Source organism: Pectinophora gossypiella, chromosome Z, assembly GCF_024362695.1.
Source record: "Pectinophora gossypiella chromosome Z, ilPecGoss1.1, whole genome shotgun sequence".
Taxonomy (NCBI): Eukaryota; Metazoa; Arthropoda; class Insecta; order Lepidoptera; family Gelechiidae; genus Pectinophora; species Pectinophora gossypiella.
In genome coordinates, this window is record NC_065433.1 from 11825427 (window position 1) to 11840515 (window position 15089).

The following is a 15089-nucleotide window of genomic DNA, read 5'->3' on the forward strand; positions in this document are numbered from 1 at the left end:
AAAAAACAAACGAGGTTACACACAAAACTGTTTGACACCGTTTCTCTCCCTATATCATAATTGAGTTCATTCCTACTGCATCTAAACGACGCACAACCACAAATAATAGATTGATCAATTAACCAATAGGCGACGAGCGAGATCGACCAATAAGAGGAAGTGTACACGGAATATTTGGATGGGCATTATCACCTTGTGTCGCTTTTGTACAAGGTGTTAATTAGCAGCCACGGATTGTATGCGATGATATCCCGTGTACATAAGGTCACGGAATATTTGGATGCACAATACTCGATTGGGCTTTATCACGGTCGTGAATTATCGCATGACCTACTAGGACGCACCATTGAATGCTGAGATTGAATGAGGGACTTTCCAGGGTACGTTTCTCAAAAACAATATAGATGGCGCTGTATAGTTCTTTAAAGAATCGAATACAAATGAGCAGATCGTGCAGTGCATAATTAAATAACAAATCGTTTTCATATATTTTTTTAACATTTTTATTTGTGGTGGCTGTGTTTCGACGTTTCAACTGATTTGAATCGATTCACCGATTCGTCTGTGCGATTCACGACGATAGTATAGGGTTGCCAGATTAGGGATGTGTTTTCACATTTTGGGGAAAAAAATAAAGTTACTTTCTAGCAACAGACTATCGAATCTGTGTGGGCCGCACCACCAACCCGGTCCGGTCCGGTATCGCACCAATTTGATCGTGTGGAGCGGCGCGGTGCGGTCGCCTTGCACATCAAACCTAGTGCGGTACTGGACACGTTGGGTGGTGTGGCCTTGTGGATGGCGCACCGTAGGTACCAAAATACAGTCGCTATACTATCTTCGTGCGCACAGATTTTTCGTTTTTACTTATCGTGGTATAATTTGTAGTTTAGGTGTTGTAGGCTATAACATGTAGCAAGGGTGGTAGCTGCAAATAATGCGATTTTAGCTCGTTTTGTTAAACTGAGGCACGTCCTACGACGTGATCACATACTGCTAGTTTGGAAACGTCTGGGCACTGCCAATGGGCAGTTCATGGTGCGGTGCGGTCGAACAATTAAATAAGAACGAAATGAAAACGTTGGGATTTTTTTCCTCACTGGTTTATTGTTTCATGCAATCCGGTGTTCTTCGGCCTTTTATCCGGGGATATTCATGCGGGCAATGTACAGTGGCGGTGTAATATTTTTATTTGTAATGTAAGAATCTTATATCTCTCATATTAAAATTTGTCTACTTCACAAAAGTAGTGTTGGGGAGAATTTCCTGAATTATACTATCATTTCGAGGATATCTTTATAAGAAATGGGGGAATTTAAAAATACGTGTCTGGCAACTTTGATATAGTTTGACCCAAGTGTTCAGCCGTTCAGCAAAGTTTAGCAAAGAAAATGTACTGAAGACTAGGCAGCATGGTCTTACAATCTTAGGCCGGTCACATACATTCGGAATTGCGTTTCGGAATTTCGATTCGAAATATTGTTTCGGGATTCCGTTAATATATCACACACATACGTTTATTTCCGTTCGGAATAACAAGGCTCAGTTGAGCGACGCTAGAACTTGAGTTCAGACATTTGGCATTATGGACGACGATTTTCTTATCGCGATAGCACTGTTGCTATACCTATCAAGGAAAAAAAAATACGTCGCCGTTACTGGGCCATGCATAGGCCATCATACGGAATTCCCAATCAGATTAAATTTCGAACGGAAAAAAACTGTAAGTATGTGGTTGATTCATAGATGTTGTATGGATTTAATGCGTTCGATATTACGAATCGATATTTCGAATCGAAATTCCGAAACGTAATTCCGAATGTATGTGACCGGCCTTAGCCTGTCACTTAAATGGGCAAAAGAAAAAAAAAATCGGCTCTGTCTGTTTCTGTGTGTCTGTGTCTTCTCTATTCGATCGAATTTTTCAAATTTTTGTTTAGTGCTTTCGCTATGGTATAATAATAGTACTAATTTTATGTTTTAAGGAATATTTGATTTCCCCGCAAAGTTATGCCCATCAATGGAGTTGTGTGTCGGTTGTTGTGGGTCATATTGTCCAACCATGGTACAAATCTGACCGACAAGTATTTGGTTAGAAATAGGAAACAATGATTTATTAATTCATATTTAATTGCTGGTAGCATAAATTGATAACAAATTGTATAAAATATATACAATGATCATGGCTGATACACAAGTAGCGAATATAGTCAATGAAATTTTGGTAAGTGTGCCAAGTACAGTACCTACTGGAAAGCGAAATTTGTCTGGGTCTACAGTTTTGACAATAGCTTTACATGTATTTTCAGCGAGTGGAAGCGGTGGAAGAAGCTTTCAGCTGTTTCCTAGTGTACAAACCTGAACAGGAAAATGAGAGGTTATCTATCTATCAAAAGAAGCTTTGCGCTGTTATGACCACCCTGAGTGCTGACTTTCAAGAGTCAGCCATCCGGCAGTACCTGACACTGACTGCTGTTCTCACTAACAGATACAAAATGAAGCAATTGTTGATGCTCATGGAGAATTTGGTAAACACTAACATTCTCCAAGCCAGGTTAGTTCATAGCCAATGTGTTTTGGTGTTTAAGTATTAGCTATACCTTAGAAAATCACCAGATTAAATCTTTACGTCCCTTTTGAGCTGTTAACTTTTAAAGCAAATAATAAAGTATGTCAGTTTCAGTTGGTATGTCTTTCCATAACATAATAATAACAGTCTGTTTATGCATGCTGGAATTTTGTGGAATATATTAAAGTGCTACCCAGTATGAGTATGATACAAAGTACTCTGTGGTGCTATCCAATAACAATTGTCTATATAAATATTTCATAAATTATTTGTTCTAAAGTTTTAGCTCTAGCTGTCAACTCTTAACAAATAATGCCTTATTTTGGGACCGGAAGTATAACTTATGTTTATAATATTGTAGAATGCTGTGCGACTGTATCTTGACCAGTGAGAAGCTTGTATATCAGAATGCTGATTATTGGGTGGAGTGCTTTAACTTAATTAGAAGAATTATAGGAGGTGTAGACTACAAAGGTGTCAGAGAAATCATGAAGGTACATATAGTATTATAATATTATTAGTTTTCTTGTTTATTTGTACCTAAAAATATAAAGAATTTTAGTATTTCATTACTTAGTTACTTGTAGTCAGGGTGCCAACCATAGAAGTTTTATCCTCATACATAACCATTTTAAAATATTGTATTTCAGACTCTTAGGCGAGTGCTCCCATGAAGTCAAATCTCTTTGTGCCAGAAAGGCTTTTTTGCTAGGCCTTTCTTTTTACACATTTGTATATTGAGAGGGCCTTGAGATTCAGAGTAGGCATGATAATATGACAATCCGGGTGTAAATAGTAGCTCTTGCTTTGCCTCTTTTTTTCTCAATAAAATAAGTTATAGAAGTCGTTATAAAACATATTGTACAAGGCCGATCCTGCCATTGCTCATCCTCATACAGCAGACCAAAAATCTTGTATTTGTATGTGGAACCTTGCACGGTTGGCAACCCTGGTAGTGGTTTACAAAGAGTTAACAACTATGTGTGCTCTCTGTGGTATTAATAGCACCTCTAAATGCCCATAATAAATGTTTTAGGGTTGCCGAGAAAAAGCTCACACACTGCCTGTGCGACTTAATTCAAGCACAATGCCTCAATTGAAAGCACTTTACAATGTTATTGAGTATATATTTGATCGAAATGCTTCTCTACTGCCAGCTTACTTTATAGTGACCGAAATCCAAAAAGACTATCCTGATAATAATCATTGGCCACATTGGGTAAGTTTATTGTTGCCTATCTCTCAAAAGTATGATTGTATGATTAAATAATTAATTTTTCATTATTTTACAGCAATTGGCAAAACTATTGACTAGTTTTGTAGAAAGTTTCAAGCCATGTGCGCAAATGGTTTCCATAATTGGACATTCACATATGCTGCCAGTTGTTGAATTTTCTGGTTATGCAGATCACCTTGTTAATCCATGGCGACTAGACCCTACCACATTGAAATTTTCATTAAAAGGGAACTTGCCTTATGATGATGAACTTCTGAAGCCACAGATAGCTCTTCTTAGACATGTGTTACAGCAACCTTATTCAAGAGATATGATGTGCTCCATGTTGGGTCTTCAAAAACAACATAAGCAACGATGCATAGCATTAGAAGACCAACTAGTTGAATTGATGATACTCCCTATGGAAAGGAGTGAACAAGAAAATGAAGATGATGAAATGTCCTCTTCTCACTGGAGTTGGTTACATTTGTCATCCCAAGTGATATACTTGATTTTGATAGGCTTTGCATCTTTCCCCAACATTGTAATGGGCCTTCACAATAAACTAATTGGACGAGATATGAAGAAAGGTAGAGATCACTTGATGTGGGTTCTTCTTCAATTCATTTCTGGAAGTATACAAAGAAATCCACTTTCAAACTTTTTGCCTATAATCAAACTTCATGAACTTCTATATCCTGAAAAGGATCCTTTGCCAGTGCCTGATTGTACAAGAGCTCATTGCACACATCAAATGGCTGTGGTCTGTATTTGGATGCATCTGTTGAAAAAGGCTGAGACTGAACATAAAACAATGACAATGCCTCAAAATTTAAAAGTTCAGTATGAGTAAGTATATGGTACTTATTTAATTATATTAAATTTGAAATTAATATCATTTACAGTATTTTTAATTTTAATGTTTATGCTATTTAAGGTTTCTACAACATCTTGTAAGCTCCAATAACACGCCGACTCTTATGGGTTCTGACTACAGAATAGCACTGTTATGTAATGCGTATTCCACTAACCAAGAATACTTTGCGAGGCCTATGGGCATAATTATAGAGACCTTATTTGGAAGTCAGAAAGCTATGCCCAATGGAAATCCCACAACACCATTGCCGACTGTCCCTCTGTCGATGTGTATTTTGGACAGTCTCACACTGCATTGTAAGATGTCATTGATACATTCTATCGTGACGCACGTGGCGAAGTTAGCGCAGAACAAGACTAACATCCCTGGGAGCAGTATGATGGCTCCAGCTCTTGTCGAGACTTACAGTCGATTGTTGGTTTATACTGAGATAGAATCTTTAGGGATAAAGGGATTTATAAGTGAGTATTAAAATTTTAATCTGATTTATCGTAACAGATGTGTCGTTTTTGATATGAAGTTTGTCGTCAGTGTACTTAATAGACTAATTAATGTGATAAGTGGATAAAGTACAATGAATATTGGTGACCCACAGCCCAGCTGTTGCCGAATGTGTTCAAGTCTCACGCGTGGGGCATTCTGCACAACCTACTGGACATGTTCTCATACCGCATCCACCACATTCAGCCTCATTATCGTGTCACCTTGCTGTCCAACATACACTCGCTAGCTGCTTACCCGCAAGCCAACCAGACTCAGTTGCAACTGTGGTGAGCTCTAACTCTTTAAGTTGTATAATTCCTCAGCATATATCAATGATGATAAGTCAATATAGGCACATGTGTATTCATATGTAGCTAATATCTGTGATACCTGTGATACGTATGACAGTTTAGTGAGACAGTCAACGAATGTTTAGGTTTTATCTGTCGCAATTCTCCAAGAAATGCACGGCTGTACAATATAAATCATTTCAATCAATATTAATGGAGAGAATCACACTCAAATAAAATTTTAAGAATAAATCAGGATAAAAAGATCAATATATATTTTAAATCCTAAAACTAAACCTTGACCATAATAACTCAACTAGTATTAGTATAGTGATTTGAGTCATTAAATGTCATCGGACAACAATTGCATAGTAAGTGAATATTAAAGATTCTAAATTATTCCGGTATATTGCAGTTTCGAAAGCACCGCGCTGCGGCTGATCACAAGCCTGGGTAGTTCTGGGGTCCAGCTGCAGATGTCTCGTGTGGTATCCGAGCCCAAATCTCTGGTCTCCACAGAGAGTGAGGAGCTCAACCGAGTTCTCGTACTCACTCTCGCACGCGGGATTTACATGACTGGAGCTGGTATGTAAATCGATTTTAAGCAAATGTGTCAATGAAATTCTTGTAGTTTACTCATGCACAAAACGGAATCAGGGCTTTCAAATTTAATGCGCCGTGTTCTTGCTCTTCTATAAATTAACTTATGCACACAAAACTGTTTTCATTATAATATGCTATTAACACTAATGGTGTTTAGGTAGCGACGGCGCAGCGGTGAAGGAGTTGTTGACGACGATAGTCACGAACACGCCACACATGTGGTCGCAGCACACCCTGCAGTGCTTCCCGCCCGTGCTGGTCGAGTTCTTCGCACAGGTACATACTAATAATTTACTATAAAAGTATTATTACCTCGACCATTTTCCTCTCATCTCTGCTTGACTGTGTGTAAATATATAACATAATATAACGGAATATGTTTAGCTGCTTGTCTTCCCGGGCATATCGTAAAAACCGACTGAGGGATTGTGTCCTTTGTAACATAAAGTACAACATTAAATAGGCGATAGACTATCAAAGCGAGGCGAATATTGGGTTCATTATTTCCATCTTAGGACGATTGGCTGCAAGTTGTCTTCAGATAGCTTATGACTCTACCTAACCCATTAGGGAGTACGGGCGTGATTTATGTAGTAACTTGTTTCAGAATCCAGCACCTAAAGAAAATAAGCAATTGTTAAAGAAATCAGTCGAAGAGGAATATCGCAAGTGGACGTCGATGGCGAATGACAACGACATCATATCGCACTTCTCCGTGCCCGGCACACCACCTCTGTTCCTTTGCCTGCTCTGGAAAATGATCTTCGAGACCAACCGGATTAATCCTATTGCATTCAAGTGGGTTCTATTTTGATAAAATATATTTGCCACAACAAGAATCGTTAAGTAAAAGAGACACCGTGCGTCTGCTCTCATAACATTTTGAGCAAGCATTCCGTCTCATTTATGTCAAATACTTGGGCGTCACTACGAGTACGTTACTGTAGTGTGTATACTCGTTATATATGCACCTACAATCCACTTTTAGACACAATGGCCCTGATTCCTGCAGACACCTTCTAATTTTATTTTAAGTTATACCCGTCATTTTCTTATCCGCCGAAAAGAAAAGGGACGGATGATTGTCAACAAGTTAATTTTAAAATGAATGAATAACCCGTTCGAATAAAATAGACATCTCGCTGGTATGCAATCCGTTTGACGTGCTGTCTACTTAATTCTGTCGTGTTATTGGCCGATGTAAAATGTTTAGACGGTTTTAGATTTCTGCTTAAACCGTTTCACTAGATTTGGGACATATTGGTGCTAATTCCTGCAGATGCCATCTTATTTTATTTTAATTTATACCTGTCATTTTCTTATCCGTTTAAAAAGAATGGGACGGGTAATCGACATTGTCGATTACTATGGTTATGGTTAATTTTGTCGAATCGACAAGCATAAAATTTATGAAAAACACGTCAATTTTAAAGCATACTTCAGCGACACACATCCAGTGTTCCTATTGTGTACTAATTTTCGCATGCTATTTATTTCAAGGATACTGGAGCGCATTGGTGCGCGTGCATTATCTGCGCACCTGCGCAAGTTTTGCGATTATTTGATGTACGAGGTGACCAACCCAGCGGGCGGCCCGCACATCAACAAGTGCGTCGACGCCATCAACGACATTATCTGGAAGTACAACATCGTCACCATAGACAGACTTGTCTTGTGCTTGGTGAGTCTAGGTTGATATTCCATTGAGGCAAATATTTATACTTTAGGTCGTAGGCTTACGAGTGACGACTATTATTATTAATATACACACCTTGGTCTTAATAAAATTATAATGCTTATTTACAGGTTACCAGTCTATTGCCTATAAGACCTATAATAAATAAGTCTTGAACAATTATTGTTGTGATAAATAAATCTATAATCATACGAGTAAACAGGACATGATAATATGAAAATTACATTAATGTATGGGGATGTTGAATTCTTGGTATTGTTAATTACAATTAAACACTAGGGTAATAAGAGAACTAATGCGATTGAAGTAGATTGGTTATATTTGTATGATTGCGTGACATTTGTAGGTGTTGCGTCCAAACCCCGACGGGAATGAGAGTCAAGTTTGTCTCTACATCATCCAACTATTGTTGCTGAAGGGCTCCGAATTGAGGAACCGAGCTCAAGACTTCGTGAAGGAAAATTCCCCTGAACACTGGAAGCAGAACAATTGGTAAACAAATTGTCTCTTGTGCGTCTTACATTGTCTAACGGCTTATACTATTTTGCTCTATATTATTTATTTCTAAATTAATTTCCAATATAGTTGTTTATGCGCTTTTTTATCAAACTTTCTCTTGTTCAATTGTCGGGGCATGCGTACGTTTCAAATGCTAGACGCAGCATAGGTTGTATAAGGTATATATATTTATCTATTTATTTATAAAGTACAGCCACATCACATACATTAAAACATTTTTACATTTAGAAGTTTAATGTATTGTGACTACACAGCAAACTTAAAAATTAGAAATTAGAAAAATATAAGTAAATATAGGAGCTCGGTGGCGCAGCGGTAAACGCGCTCGGTCTGCGATTGTTGAAGTAAAGCAACTTTCGCAAAGGCCGGTCATAGGATGGGTGACCACAAAAAAAAAGTTTTCATCTCGAGTTCCTCCGTGCTTCGGAAGGCACGTTAAGCCGTTGGTCCCGGCTGCATTAGCAGTCGTTAATAACCATCAATCCGCACTGGGCCCGCGTGATGGTTTAAGGCCCAATCTCCCTATCCATCCATAGGGAAGGCCCGTGCCCCAGCAGTGGGGACGTTAATGGGCTGATGATGATGAAGTAAATATAAGTAATTAACATCTGTTGAGCTTTATATAATCTAGAATTTTTCTCATATATTGTATTACTACGGTTGAACCTTCTGATAAACAAATGGTTGTTATAGTCCGGCAATCTCGTGCGCGACCCTCCTGCGGGGCGACAGACGGTGGCGGGGACGGGGTAGCTAAGATGTCAGCGGGTAGCAGGTGATGTAGCGGGGAAGGGAAACGCGTGCATCTGCGCGTCAAGTACGGCAGTCTCGGCCGCGCAGCCGAAGCGGCAACACGTGCTTGATGATCTGTACTACTTTGAGGGCGACGCACACGAGATTAATATCTGAGAATGAGTGAGGCGATCTCAAGACAACTTAAGGAGGTTGTACATAAATAATTAATGAGCAAAACACGGAGAAATCAAAGAGAAATGACGAAGAATATCAAACGGAGAGTGAAAATGAAAGCGATATGGAAATTGATTTATAATAAAACAATCTATTAATATTTTAGTTTTCCTAATAATTGGTCGTCAAGCATAATAATAAAAATAAAATAAAATAGTTCTATCTTTTTATTCACTCCTACATATTATTACGTCACAAGTAAGTACAACTTATCGCAAGATTTATTCTGGCACACTTCTCTACGTGTGCAGCCGTGTTCTAGAATGTCAAGATGATGACGCGCTACCCCGTCCCCGCCACCGTCTGTCGCCCCGCAGGAGGGTCGCGCACGAGATTGCCGGACTATAGTGATGCGGTTTGAAGTAATTATTTCAAAATATGATCCTATATATTTATCAAACAAGAGTGCTCTAGGGTTTAGCGATTTTAAAACGTTTTGTGTGAAAAATACGCTGTTATTTAATCGAAAATATTAGAAAAGTATCGAATGTTTATTTACCGCAGGGCTTAATCTTAAAATACTTTATGTACGTAGATAAACCTCGTGCGTATATTGGCACGCACTAGAAATAATACGCTGTATCTAGTTGTATGTATCAAGCTGCATTGTAAAATATAATTTTAGTGGCGTGTAATGTAACGCTACATTATTTTCCCAGGTACGAAAAACACTTGGCGTTCCACAGAAAGTACCCTGAAAAGTTTGCACCGGAGGAAGCTAACACCGCTTATGGTGGCACTATTCCAGTGTATCTTAGCAACGTTTGTCTCCGCTTTATCCCGGTTCTAGATATCGTGGTGCATAGACACCTTGAAATACCACAAGTCAGCAAGAATCTCGAGCAGTTACTAGAGCACCTCGGCTACTTGTACAAGTTCCATGGTAAGTGTTCTCATTTTTTTTTTAGTAATGTTAATATGGATATTGATAAGCTTTTTCAAATACTGAGACAATAAGCCCTAGATGAAGTCGTGGAGCCGTAACGGCAATGCGGTAACGCTTTAAAACATTACGCACTCCTGAGTAAACTATCATGTTTAGTAACTTTAACTTATGCCTCGATTCCTGCAGACACCTCCTAATTTTACTTTAAGTTATACCTGTCATTTTTTTATCCGCCGAAAAGGAAAGGAACGGATGATTGACAGCTCTTAATTTTAGGAAGTATGGATAACCCGGGCGAATCAAAAAGGTATCTCGCTAAAAAATGACAGATATAACTTAAAATAAATTAGATGGTATTTACAGGAATTAGCACCAATATCAGTATTATTTAAAAATAAAATTGCAAATTACAGATCGTCCAGTGACCTTCTTGTATAACACACTGCACTATTACGAAACCAAGTTGCGCAACAATCCTCTTTTGAAGCGGAAGTTGGTGAACGCTGTATTAGGCTCGCTCAAGGACGTGCGGCCTCTGGGGTGGGCCACAACAGACGCCTTCCAGGCGTACCTCACCAAGACCGATGTCGAGGCCACAACTTGGGCACCTGACCTCAATTACTACCTAAGCCTCGTCAACAGGATGGTTGACAGTATCCTTTTAAAAGTAGAAATATTGTTACTCTGCTTTAGCACGGTCTATGATTATTTACTAGTTTTGATAAGAACCTGAATATATTATCTTGTATAATACATAATGACATAAATCCTGAACACTTTTCTCATTTACATACAATACAAAATACTTTAATGCACGTAAGTATGGTCACGAGCATTAATATGTATACACTTAGGTACCATGTCACATTAACTTTTTTGACAAATTGAACTGTAAGTCTCACTAAATGTCAAATGTGTAAGTGCGACAGAGTCCTAAAGTGGGTACATTATATTGCTCATGACTGTACAACGTAAAGGACAATTACAATATAACAACAGAAGTACAGTAGTGTACATCTTCCGCATTTAAAGTTTGACATGATTATTAACCGCGCTAGACAGGCAACCACCATTAATTATTATTGATAAACAAAGAACTAAGACGTCAGCTTAATTTCACAATCAATTATAGATTATGTAAAGGAGAAATTTGTGCTATTTATTTCAATAGCTTCCTTAACAGTAACTCAGCAATGATGGGCAACTCTCACTTCCCAAACACGGATTGGCGATTCAATGAGTATCCCAATCCGTCGGCACATTCACTGTACGTGACCTGTGTGGAACTGATGTCACTGCCGCTGGCTCCCAACTTTGTTGGCAACAGCCTCCTCGACGTGGTCACAAAGGGCTTCGTAGTGATACCAGCGACCAAAATCCAGCTCTGGATAAATGCCATTGGCCTTATTATGGCTGCATTGCCCGATCCTTATTGGACGGTGTTGCACGATAGGATATTTGATTTGGTAACGGATAACGAGACGACAGAGTGGCCGTATCCTCACACCCCCTTCCAACTGTTCAACCTGACTACGACGAACGACGCGATGCTGGAGAACAAATACAGTTTGACGTTGGCGCTGGCGCACTCTATATGGTACCATGCAGGCGCGGGTCAGATTATGCAGGTGCCTCAGTAAGTTGATTGTGACAAATATTTAATTGTACACATAGTATCTAAAAGCATAATACATGATATTTTTTTACAATATTTTTTTATTGCATATATAGCAGCAAGAAATAAAATCAAGTTCAACTAATATTTGGTTATGTTGTTTTTGATTTTTGGTCAACAGTAATTCTAAATGACTGGATCTATTCGTTTGCCATTATAGGTACAGAGCGCCATCGTAATTAACTTACTTTTCTCACACAATAAAGACTGAAACGTAAATTTCAGGTTTGTGAAGGAGAGGTTGGCACCTGAGATCCGTACGGAGACGCAACTTCTGTTCCTGTGCCACCTGGTCGGGCCGTTCCTGCAGAGGTTCAACTCGGACCTCTCCCGGGCCGTCATGGACATTACAATCACCCTATACGAGCTCCTCGCCCACATCGACAAGGCGCAACAACATCTCCACTACATCGATCCTATATGCGATCTACTGTATCCTTTTCACAAATCGCCTCTTAACTTTTATTCGCCCATAGTTAATTATTTAATAATTGAATTATTAAAAGACCTCTCACTTCATTCAAATTATTGGACCACATGCAATAGAGTTGCTCATTTGACCGTTCTTGATAACGTGATACTCGTAGCTCAGACACGTTTTAACATTTCGTAAAAAGTATACCTAGGTGTCATCTACCCTACAAAATCGTATTTTTTTCGATATCGTAACGAATCGCGTGTACGCTGTAGGAATGGTCGGTAGGTATCAAGAAACGACCTACTCAAACAACTTATTAAATGAATAGTTTTTCAGATTAGCTTAGTTTAGCAATGCTACGCATTCGTAGAAAACGGTACTGAAAAGTATCGGCGTCCGAAGGACGTAATATACGATCCCGACGACCCGATTACTCTAGCCATAGAGGCAGCCAATCAGCTCGCGACACCAAACACTTCAGGTCCCCGATACCGACCCCGCCGGCTTGGTCGACGATTTCCCTCATTCAGCGCTTATCGCTATCGACCCGCTAGGGTCGATTAATTCTTTCAAATATTTGTCCTCTCAGACGACGCCCTGAGCCGAGGTTCGCGCCCAACTGGGCACCCTCAGGCCTGTTGTCTTAAACGTTGTACCGGGTGAGAGCCTTCAGCGCTCCCCATTTGTCCGGCCAAGTAGTTAATGCCATCTGCGGCAAATCTACAATAAGTCACGTCAAAAAAAAAAAGCATTCGTAGAAAATGTTATGAAGGAGAAAATAATGAAACGTTCATAATTTTACGACTCGTCTTTCGAAAATCCATGAACTTCCTTAACATATATTCAGGTATCACATAAAGTACATGTTCGTCGGCGACACGATGAAGAATGAAGTGGAGAGCGTAATCCGTAAGCTGAGGCCGGCTCTGCAGATGCGTTTGCGTTTCATCACGCACTTGAACGTGGAGCAGATTAACACCGCCTAGCAACACGACTACTACAGCTACACGCCCTCTAGCTCGAGTTCCAGCTCCGAGTGAGGGCGCGGCTGTAGTCACCCCGCTACCCACGACCCGCGGCACCTCGCCGCCGCCGCTCGTTACCACCAAAAACAACACTCACCTTTACCGAAAAATGGAGCAGTAGGTTATCTTCATTTAGATCGCTTGTACTATTCCAATGGTCGAACTGTCTCACCATGAGATTTATAGATAATTATGACAAACGCATTCATACATGCATACTTTGGAGGAAAATGTCCTCCTTTTCTTCTTATTATAACTTCACACACGCACTATCAGGACAGAACAACATGATTTTTTAAACTACTTACGCATAATCTCACTTTTAGTATGTAAAAACAAAGTAGGTGTAGGAGTAGACATTGGGATAAAGTGAGGTTATTAAAATGTTAACAGTACATAAATTACTCTTCGTTGCCCTTAAGCATGGTCACTGTAATGATTTTATTTGTTGTGTAGGTATGCTAGGGCCTGGAACACGATAAATAGTGGCATAGTAATGCCATTATCGCGTACCACAAACACACTTTTAATTCGTATTTTACATAATTACAAGAGTAAAAAACACATTTGAACTCACTAATCATTTGCCACTTTTGAGTAATACAAGATAACATAATACACTGTTATAAAAACAATTTAAATCCCGTCAAACAATACTTCTCATATTTTAATACCGGGTCCCTTTAGTTGTGTCGGCTCTTAGCTTATTTTAGTTACAATGACAATCGACAAAGTCGTACATCTACGATGTAAAGTAATAATTAATAACAATATTTTATAATTTGTTGAACTTATGTGCCGTTTAAAATATTTTATTAGTATGTAATGTACCTACTGCATCTAATTATTAAAAGATTTAATGACATCACGAATTCATCACAGAAAAACATCCACTGTTTTTAAAAATGTACTTTTTTGCATAACAGTGCTAGTCTCGCCTATTAGTTATACTTGTTATTATGTATTGATTGACTTACATTCGACCCGTCTTAACAAATATAGGTTACTATTGACCAGGGATGTTATGGATATGGAGTTACGGTTTCGGATACCGATTTTGAAATATGTTTTGCTGGTTTCGGATACAGATAGTTTCGGTTACGGATATTAGAATATTAAGTGATTATATAAATAAGTAATATACAAATAGGTAAATAATTTGACTTCATTTATGAGTCATAAATGTAAAATTTTACTGTAAGTAATCTCACAATGACTGACTAGTTACGAAGCAATAGAAAAATAAATAAAGCGGTTCCGTTGGGCGGAAACAAAAACCTGTCGTAATATGTCTCATTTAGATTTCGCCCGTATCCGAAATCTGTATAAATAAAAATAAATATCGGTTACGAATAGCTTTTTATTTTGGATATCCTATAGTTTCGGTTACGGAGCTCCATAATATCCCTGCTGTAGACACGTTAATTACAATAATATAGGCACAATATTACAGTCACGTTAGTTACGTTATCGCGACATATTGCAGTTGGTAGCTTACCGAAAGAAGTAGCAAAGTCAAACTTATTTATAGTATTGTTAAAGTAACTTTGTATCCTATCAATCCGTTGTGACAGTTTTAATGCTTATTCTCACATACAGACATATCATAAATCTTTTTGGGAATGAGGAGTAAATATTGGATGTAGTCACTCGAAATAGAAACGTGTTAAAGAAATTGCAATCTTTTGAATTGATCCATTTGTCCGATTTTCTAGAATTACTGCATGCTGTTATTAAGTTTGATGATATTGAGGGAGATGTAGAATTTAATAGGGAATTGTTTATTCACTTAGGTACCTTCAAGATGTATTTTAACGTTAATAGAGGATAAGTATGCAACCCATAACTCCAAACAATGTGCTT

The 15089-nt window shown here is 38.6% G+C and overlaps 1 protein-coding gene across 1 annotated transcript; it reads left to right on the top strand.

The window, feature by feature from the left end:
• The first annotated feature begins 1870 nt into the window (after window positions 1-1870).
• On the top strand, window positions 1871-14855 carry LOC126379966 (mediator of RNA polymerase II transcription subunit 23). Its single transcript, XM_050029008.1, has 17 exons — window positions 1871-2224; window positions 2310-2554; window positions 2931-3063; window positions 3606-3788; window positions 3862-4634; window positions 4723-5123; window positions 5258-5432; window positions 5851-6020; window positions 6196-6314; window positions 6646-6836; window positions 7539-7719; window positions 8081-8226; window positions 9882-10105; window positions 10522-10761; window positions 11300-11744; window positions 12009-12215; window positions 13049-14855. The coding sequence occupies exons 1-17, from the start codon at window positions 2177-2179 to the stop codon at window positions 13185-13187; spliced, it is 4020 nt and encodes a 1339-aa protein (XP_049884965.1). The 5' UTR covers window positions 1871-2176; the 3' UTR covers window positions 13188-14855.
• Window positions 14856-15089: the final 234 nt, after the last annotated feature.

What these genes read in the sequence shown, in the direction of transcription:
- LOC126379966 (XM_050029008.1), top strand. Translation starts at nt 2,177, where the DNA reads ATGATCATGGCTGATACACAAGTAGCGAATATAGTCAATGAAATTTTG. An exon ending in TGGTCGAGTTCTTCGCACAG is followed by an intron (nt 6,315 to 6,645) that starts GTACATACTAAT and finishes AACTTGTTTCAG; the next exon opens with AATCCAGCACCTAAAGAAAA. An exon ending in CTACTTGTACAAGTTCCATG is followed by an intron (nt 10,106 to 10,521) that starts GTAAGTGTTCTC and finishes TGCAAATTACAG; the next exon opens with ATCGTCCAGTGACCTTCTTG.